General features: G+C 40.4%; 1 protein-coding gene across 2 annotated transcripts; it reads right to left on the bottom strand.

Moving 5' to 3' along the window:
- Positions 1-2,840: 2,840 nt before the first annotated feature.
- VEL1 (vernalization5/VIN3-like protein) lies at positions 2,841-7,706 on the bottom strand. Of its 2 annotated transcripts, none has more exons than XM_089615068.1 (5): positions 7,376-7,706; positions 7,160-7,269; positions 5,819-6,509; positions 3,923-4,245; positions 2,841-3,855 (listed from the first exon to the last, which is right to left on the bottom strand). In XM_089615068.1, the coding sequence occupies exons 2-5, from the start codon at positions 7,182-7,184 to the stop codon at positions 3,011-3,013; spliced, it is 1,884 nt and encodes a 627-aa protein (XP_089471194.1). In that variant the 5' UTR covers positions 7,185-7,269; positions 7,376-7,706; the 3' UTR covers positions 2,841-3,010. The 2 variants fall into 2 exon arrangements, with proteins under 2 accessions (XP_089471194.1, XP_089471193.1); XM_089615067.1 differs by having other exon boundaries at positions 2,841-3,861; positions 7,376-7,701.
- Between the last annotated feature and the right edge of the window lie 215 nt (positions 7,707-7,921).

The following is a 7,921-nucleotide window of genomic DNA, read 5'->3' as shown; positions in this document are numbered from 1 at the left end:
GAAGTACCTTGTGATGCAAGAAACAGATCAAGACTAACACAATATACAAGAACGTAAAAGATAAAGTAGGAGCACACCGGATTTATCCTGATTCGGTCTTAAATGACCTACGTCCAGCCTTGGGGTAGTTTCACTATCAACGATGATGAACAATACAAACCAAAAATACACCCGGAAAACTGCAATCTGATCTCACACGATGTTCTCTCTCACACTGTGTTTTTCTCTCCAAATACATTTCAGATAGTATGTGAATATGTTCTGTATCCAAAGGTTACAACAAGCTCGTATTTAAAGACCCCTGCTACGCTGACGTGTTCTTCAAGCAATCTCTCGCTGATGATCCAACGGTCTTCAAACCCGAGAAACTTGCTGATGAAGCTTTAGCCGTCAGATGTAACTCTTGATGATTTCAAACAACTCCACTTGTATACTACTTCATACAACAGTTAATATAACAATAATAATAATAATAATAATAATAATCTGTTGAGATGGTACATCCATTCAGTGAACATATATTAATGAATCAATTAGCTACCAAAATCAAAATAATTGACAGAAAGATATGGACTGGCCATTCAAGCTTTAGCCGGTGCCTAGTGGGGTCTTAAATTAAATGATCCACTCTTTTAGAAAAATAACCCCATCCACGTTTCTCATCTCCACTAGAAAATGAAAATAAAATGCGTTCCAAATAGGACATCCATGTACAACAATATTAATAAGGAATACCATAGAACAAATAAAAAAATTATTTGAAAAAAAAAGCTAAATGACTTCTCTTACACCATAAGAAATGACAAATGGGATTTGATTGATTGTACATAAATGAATCTCATTCCTTCTTCTCCTTCTTATTCCGTTTTACAAGATGCTGAATAGATTGGGTTATGGATTTATATTTGAATTTTTTTTTAAGACCTCGGTCAGGTTCAACGAGAAAAAGAGAACGATAGGAGTTGGATTAGCGTCCTCACCGAGGTTGACATTCAAGGGTTTACAAAAAAAAAAAAAATTGGAATCGAGTTGGGATTTTGAGAAGCTCGGAGGGACAACAGAGAGGGAAACAAATCAAATTTATTCAAGGTATAACTTAGAATCCCTCGTTTGCACAAATCTGATAAGTGATGTTTAGATGGTGATTTTGGAATTTTAGGATTTCTCTATGGAAATCAAAACGTTTTGTTTCAGTTAGTTTGAGGATGGTTGTAAACGTTTTGTGATGAATCTTGGTGAGAAATGTTGAGGGCTTCTGCTGAATCATAACCAGTTTCAGCAATGGTGGCATTTGCCTGTTTCTTTGGCTTGCTGAAAGTTTTGTCTTTGTCAGGACAGTCTTTCTTCATATGTCCTTCTTTGTGGCAGTGATAGCACTTGTAAGGAAATTCCTTTTCTTCGCCATTTTTCTGATCCTTTCCCTCTGATCCTTTGTTCTTGGATTGATTCTTCGAATTCGACTTTGAGTTCTTCCTTGGTTTGCCGATGTTGAGCCCTTCGCCAACAGGTTTCTTCTCAGACTTAGAGTCTAGTTCTTTTGATTTCAGCGCAGCTTGAATCTCTTCTAGGGTTAGTGATTCCCTGGCATATTTCATTGCTTCAACGAAATTCGAGTAGTTCTTTGGGAGCGCATTCAGGATCATAACTGCCTGATCTTCATCCTCGACTTTCACATCAATGTTTTCCAGATCGATGACGATCCGATTGAATTCGTCGAGGCTATCGCTAATTGGCTTATCCTCTGCGATCTTGAAGCCAAACAGTCTTCCTTTGAGGTGGATGCGATTGGACAATGATTTGGTCATATAGAGCGACTCTAATTTCGACCAAATCCCAGCCGCTGATTTTTCCTTTGAGGCTTCCCTCATAACCTTATCTCCGAGATGAAGAATTAAGGTGTTGTACGCTAATTCGAGAGCCTCATTCTTCTCAGTCGCTGACATTGTCTCTGGGAACCCTTTTTCTCCCTCCAATGCCTTTGCGATCTTCATTTGAACAAGAATTGCCCTCATTCGTATGCGCCACAGACTGAAGTCGCCTTTACCATCGAATCTTTCGATCTCCACTTTCGTGAGACCCATCTTGAAGTTCTTGCAGAGATTGTGTAGGCTCTGATACCAATTGTTATGTCTTTTACCCTGTTTTAGTCACAAGTCTTCTAAACTGAAGTACCTTGTGATGCAATAAACAGATCAAGACTAACACAATATACAAGAACGTAAAAGATAAAGTAGGAGCACACCGGATTTATCCTGGTTCGGTCTTAAATGACCTACGTCCAGTCTTGGGGTAGTTTCACTATCAACGATGATGAACAATACAAACCAAAAATACACCCGGAAAACTGCAATCTGATCTCACACGATGTTCTCTCTCACACTGTGTTTTTCTCTCAGATTTTTTCTCTCCAAATACATTTCAGATAGTATGTGAATATGTTCTGTATCCAAAGGTTACAACAAGCTCGTATTTAAAGACTCCTGCTACGCTGACGTGTCCTTCAAGCAATCTCTCGCTGATGATCCAACGGTCTTCAAACCCGAGAAACTTGCTGATGAAGCTTTAGCCATCAGATGTAACTCTTGATGATTTCAAACAACTCCACTTTGTATACTACTTCATACAACAGTTAATATAACAATAATAATAATCTGTTGAGATGGTACATCCATTCAGTGAACATATATTAATGAATCAATTAGCTACCAAAATCAAAGACATGGACTGGCCATTCAAGCTTTAGCCGGTGCCTAGTGGGGTCTTAAATTAAATGATCCACTCTTTTAGAAAAATAACCCCATCCACGTTTCTCATCTCCACTAGAAAATGAAAATAAAATGCGTTCCAAATAGGACATCCATGTACAACAATATTAATAAGGAATACCATAGAACAAATAAAAAAATTATTTGAAAAAAAAAAAAAGAAAAAAAAAAGCTAAATGACTTCTCTTACACCACAAGAAATGACAAATGGGATTTGATTGATTGTACATGAATGAATCTAATTTTCAATGCCAGAGCTTCATACAGAATCCGTTGGGAACGTTGGACGACGATGAGGCGGGTCTGTTGCTCGAAACGGATTCGGAGAACGTGTCGACGAGCTGAGCGGCGAGCGAGGCAGGCTCTTCGACGAGCGTGTCGACGAAAACCTTGACGATCTGAACCTCTTGCCTCGTTGCCCTGAGGCTGTACCACGTCAGAAACTTCTGCCGGAAATTCTTCTCGATGTGACCCTCGCACTCGAGCCACCGGATTATCTTCACGTAGTACTCCAAGTCCCTCTTCCCGGGCCCGCTCTCGGGGAGGTCCTTCCCGGCGGGTTTCGACCTCTCGAGCTTGCACGGCGTGATCGGCAAGTCTCCGGCGACGGCGACGAACGGAACGCACTCCATTCCGGGCTCTTCGGCGGATTTATCACCCTTCTCGTCGACGGCTCCGATCGGAGCGGCATCGTCGGCGCGGTGGTCTCCTCCGTCGTTGTTGGTCTCGTCCTCCACCGAAGAAGGGTTCGACAGGCTGCTACAATTGGTCGCGGGGCTCAACATGTCCTCGCTCGCCGTCGAGGACCGAGCTTCGAGCTTCTTGATCAGCTCGTTCGCGCCGTCGAACGAGACGACGTTGAAACAGTACTCCGTGCCCGGGTCGAGGCCCGCGATGTTGAACCCCGCGTTCGGCCGGAGGTTTTCGCAGCTCGGGTCTCTCGGGTAGTTCGTATCGTCGGCTTTGCGGTGCCATAGCTTGTAGGTCAAGTTACCTTGTGACACGACGTTCTCGGAATCCAGAATTACGGTAATGGACGTGGGCCGTACCTCCTCGAATCTGATCGTGTCCGGAACTATCGTTTTTTTATCTGACACTGGAATTTGAAGTTATCACAACAGTAATAAGTTTCAAGCTCGTACAATTCACCAGAATACCTTGTATCGAAGAAGAGCCGGGCTGTGGGTGAAAGGTCGGCTTGGAAAACATCGAGTCGAGCAAATCCAGAGCCGAGCCGCAGAGCTTCTGAACCTCGGGCCCGCAAGAGAGCCTGTTGACGATGCCGCGGCCCATTTTCGCGGGCAAGCCGGTCAACGGACCGACTTCGGACTCGAGCTTCTTCACGGCCTCGTCCACGATCTCCCAAAGCTTTTCGTACTTTGCGGTGCCTCTGAGAAGCTTTTGGCTCAACGAGACGCGATAGCATAGAATGTCGACTCGCCTAGTCTCCTTTGCTATCAGAAGTTGCTTGCGCCAACATCTGATCAAAACATTAAATTATTTCCAATATGTAATGGTTTGCTTAGTAGTTCATAAAAATTATCGGTATTTTTACTTTAGAGAATCATAATATCAAAAAATGCTAACACAATAAACTTGACACACACACACACACACGCCGACCTAAATACAAAAAGAATCACACCATCGATCTAAAACAGGTACAAAGTGATTACATTTTCATTCCATTTGTTCATTACATTTTAATCATTGTTTGAGCCAACTTTTTGTACATGAATGCAAACCGGACCTAATATCATAACAAATAAATATCAACATACGTGATTACATGCACACAAAAATTATTGATCTAGCTACTAAAAAAAATCAAGTGAAAAACAGAACTACACTTGATACTGGAAAGTATAGTCGAAAAAACATGAAGGAAATAGATCAATCTTCATAATGCAAGATTAAACAAACAAAAAATATGAACATCATGTTCTGCTCATTCGTTGTGGCTACTCATAATTTGAGGTTGCTTATCTTTGTTCCAAGAAAAGCTTGATGAACTACATTTTCGTATTTACAGCGAAGAATTCTCTACAGACTGGCCATTCAAGACGAAATGCTAGTTCTAATAAGAATGTTTCTCAAAATAAGAGTCCCAGAAGAAAGTAACAAAGAACCCTATAGAGAAACTGTGAACTTGTAAAATGTGTGCACAAAAAGTTCCCTATTTCCCAAAGCTTCTTTCTTGTTGTGAAACACTTCATCGCAATACTTTTTACTTCTAAGCATAAGTTATAATGTGAGCAGAACTCTGATCTCATAGCAAGAAATAATCGCATAAAGCTTAAATTTTACATCCTACTTGTAATACCATAAAAACATATGGAAATTTTCTCAAACTAGCACTTATACTAGAAAAGAGAAGCACTCTGTCTTCTTCATCAAATAAGAGATAAGATAAGTATGAGCAGAATACTTATCACCCAAAAAATTTATAGGGCTGCACTTATCTTTTTCTTTTATCTTTTTTATTTATCTTTATAACCGTGGTGTCCGGGTTAAACCTGACTAAAATCAACGAGGCCTTGACAATATTGACCGGGAGAAGATCAAACTGTGGATTGATAAGGTCCTGACTCCCAATATTTGCACTAATCTTTTAACATAATTTGTAAAAAATAAATAAATAAAAATCCGAAAACACGGTACAGTGAATAAAAAACAAAAAGAATTATAAATAATCATATGGGCAGTAAAAATGTAGATTTAAAAGAAAGAAAAAATATACTACTCACTTAAATACCTAAAAAAAGTTGTTGGTTTCCAAGAGGCAATGAATCCTAGCCTCTCTAAAGGTACCCACCTAACCATTACTAGTGTTTTCAGTTCCTATATTGTTTTGAGGTCAGACTCGGGACCTACGGACTAAACTTTAGTATCAAAAGAATTTATACTAAGATTCCTAGCTTGGTCTAGTGGTAATTCCACGCCACCTACAAAGTAAGGTCGTGGGTTCAAACCCACCGGACCACAAATGTTCTCTAAAAGAAAAAGATCGAGTCTTTATTTCAAAAACGAAAAAAAAAAGAGATAAAACTCACCCGAGCAAATCGTTCACCTTCCTGCACGAAAGACACTGAAAACTCCCGTCAAGTGCCCCGGGTTTGCCCGCGAGACCGATCCCCGAGGCTTCTCGTCTCAGAGCGCACTCGAGATGGCACGACATGCCACACGAGAGGCCCTGGAACGGTGGCTCCGAGCCGCAGATCAGCCACAGGCTCGGGTCCTTGTTGTCGTCGTACTTGAAGCAGTCGCAGCAAGAACACCTCTTGCAAAAAACGTCCCCGGGGCTGAGCGTCGCTTTGCAAGCCGAGTTTTTGCAGTACACGGCCGTGTCGGCGGCGGTCAAATCGATGATCTTCGTCACGTTGCTCGAAGCGTTGCTTGTCGAAGAAGCCAGCCGAGAGGGCTGCTCGGTCTTCCTCTGCCTCTTCGCCGTCCTCTGGCTCGACTCCGAGTCGATCGCGTCCTCGTTGCTCTTCGCCGCCGACGACGACGACGATTTCTTCTCGGACACGATCTTCAGAAGATGCTCTATGATTTTCAGCTTCGTCAGACCCGTGTACTTTCTCTCCTTTCCCATCTCGTAACAAAGGATCTGCAGAATCTCCTGGCGGCTCCACGACTGAAGAATCTCCGAAGCCCCCTCGGGCCAGTTCGATATTTCGTAAACGAGTTCTCGTTTCTTCTCCATACTCATTTTACCGCCTTTTGATGGGTCGAGAGATAATCCTGGCAAGAACACGAAACGGGAGAACTTGTGGGATCCTCAATAATACACAGAAATAAAGTAAATGACAGCCAACCATGTTACCGGTTCGGATCGATAAAGAATTTTCGTTACTCGGACTTTAAACCTCAATCATCGAGAAGATAGAAATAGTTGACTTCAACCAAAAACGTCAAAATCCAAAAAGGTGAAGAATTAATCACAGAAAGCGCTCTAAATATTTCGGTCTTATTAGATCAACATTAGACTTCATTTTCCAAAGGGTTTGTCACAAATGGTTATTCAGAGTGGTACCGAACTTTTTATTGCTTGCCATTGAATAGTCAAAACACTATCAATACAATGACGGAGACACAGTCACAACAGTAGATTTGAGTTTTTCAACGAAGCCCATCAGAAATCTAACTAAGTTGAAAAATAAGAATAAATAATAATAATAATAATTTGTTATCGAATGATGTTCGAAGAAATATATTCTATTGAATTGAATCGCGACCCACGAAAACCCAGAAATCAGTTGAGGAATTGAAAACCCACGAAACGGAAAGGATTTCTCAAAGCTCTGAAACTTCGTGATATTTGAAACCCAGAATACAGACTTTTCGTTATATTTTAAACATAATAGAAAAAATACATATATGTATATATATACCTTCAAAAGAAGAATCCGCAGCCATAGGAGTGAAACAGAAAGAACGAGTCAGCTCAATCGATCACATTAAGCAGAGACTAACCCAACTTTTCTGACCCTGATACAAAGTACTAAGAAAGAGAAGAGACCTCAGCGACGAAAATAATAATTATTATAATAATAATAATAAATGTATTTATAAGGGCAGGAGAGAGAGAGAGAGAGATGAACAAATACCGAGAAAGGATGGTTAAAATTCTTCCACAGTTAACGAATCCATGACCACTTTCTCACAACCTCTATATACATATGTGTAACTATATATCTATCTATATATACACCGCTTTCTCTCTCTAATATATCCTCCTCATAGGCGGAGGAGATTCGAAGAGGAGTCTTTGTTGCGCAGAAAGAGAAAGACGGAAAGAAGAGAGAGGTTTCAATGAGAGAGAGATTAGAAAGAGAAAGAGAGAAGTAATTATACTATATATAATAATAATATATATCATCTATATATGTGAAGGAAGAAGGAAAAAGGGTAACTAGTAGAGGAGAGCAACGTTGTGGGGTGAAAAAGAAAAGGATGACATGCAGTGGCTTTTAAGACTAAAGAAAGAAGAGCCTCAAATTGCCTCTTATATTATATATTATATATATCATTCATTTATTATACTTTTATTATTGATTTATTTTCTCCAACCTCCGTTTGGTTGGTTGGCATTGGCAGTAGCATTTTAAATTGAATGGGTGTAAAATATGTAAATACAACTACTTTACAACTTC

The sequence above is a fragment of the Urtica dioica genome, chromosome 5 (genome assembly GCF_054948205.1).
Source record: "Urtica dioica subsp. dioica isolate 48M chromosome 5, U.dioica_male_clone48M_v1_H2, whole genome shotgun sequence".
In the NCBI taxonomy this organism is placed as follows: domain Eukaryota; kingdom Viridiplantae; phylum Streptophyta; class Magnoliopsida; order Rosales; family Urticaceae; genus Urtica; species Urtica dioica.
The sequence above is the reverse complement of the archived record's forward strand: the minus strand, read 5'-3'. Positions and strand labels throughout refer to the sequence as shown.

Excerpts from the sequence above, each read along its gene's own strand:
- VEL1 (XM_089615067.1), bottom strand. The coding sequence starts at position 7,184 with ATGGCTGCGGATTCTTCTTTTGAAG. Across the intron at positions 6,510-7,159 it reads TGCGGATTCTTCTTTTGAAG|GATTATCTCTCGACCCATCA; the intron begins GTATATATATAC and ends TGTTCTTGCCAG. Across the intron at positions 3,862-3,922 it reads CGGCTCTTCTTCGATACAAG|TGTCAGATAAAAAAACGATA; the intron begins GTATTCTGGTGA and ends TTCAAATTCCAG.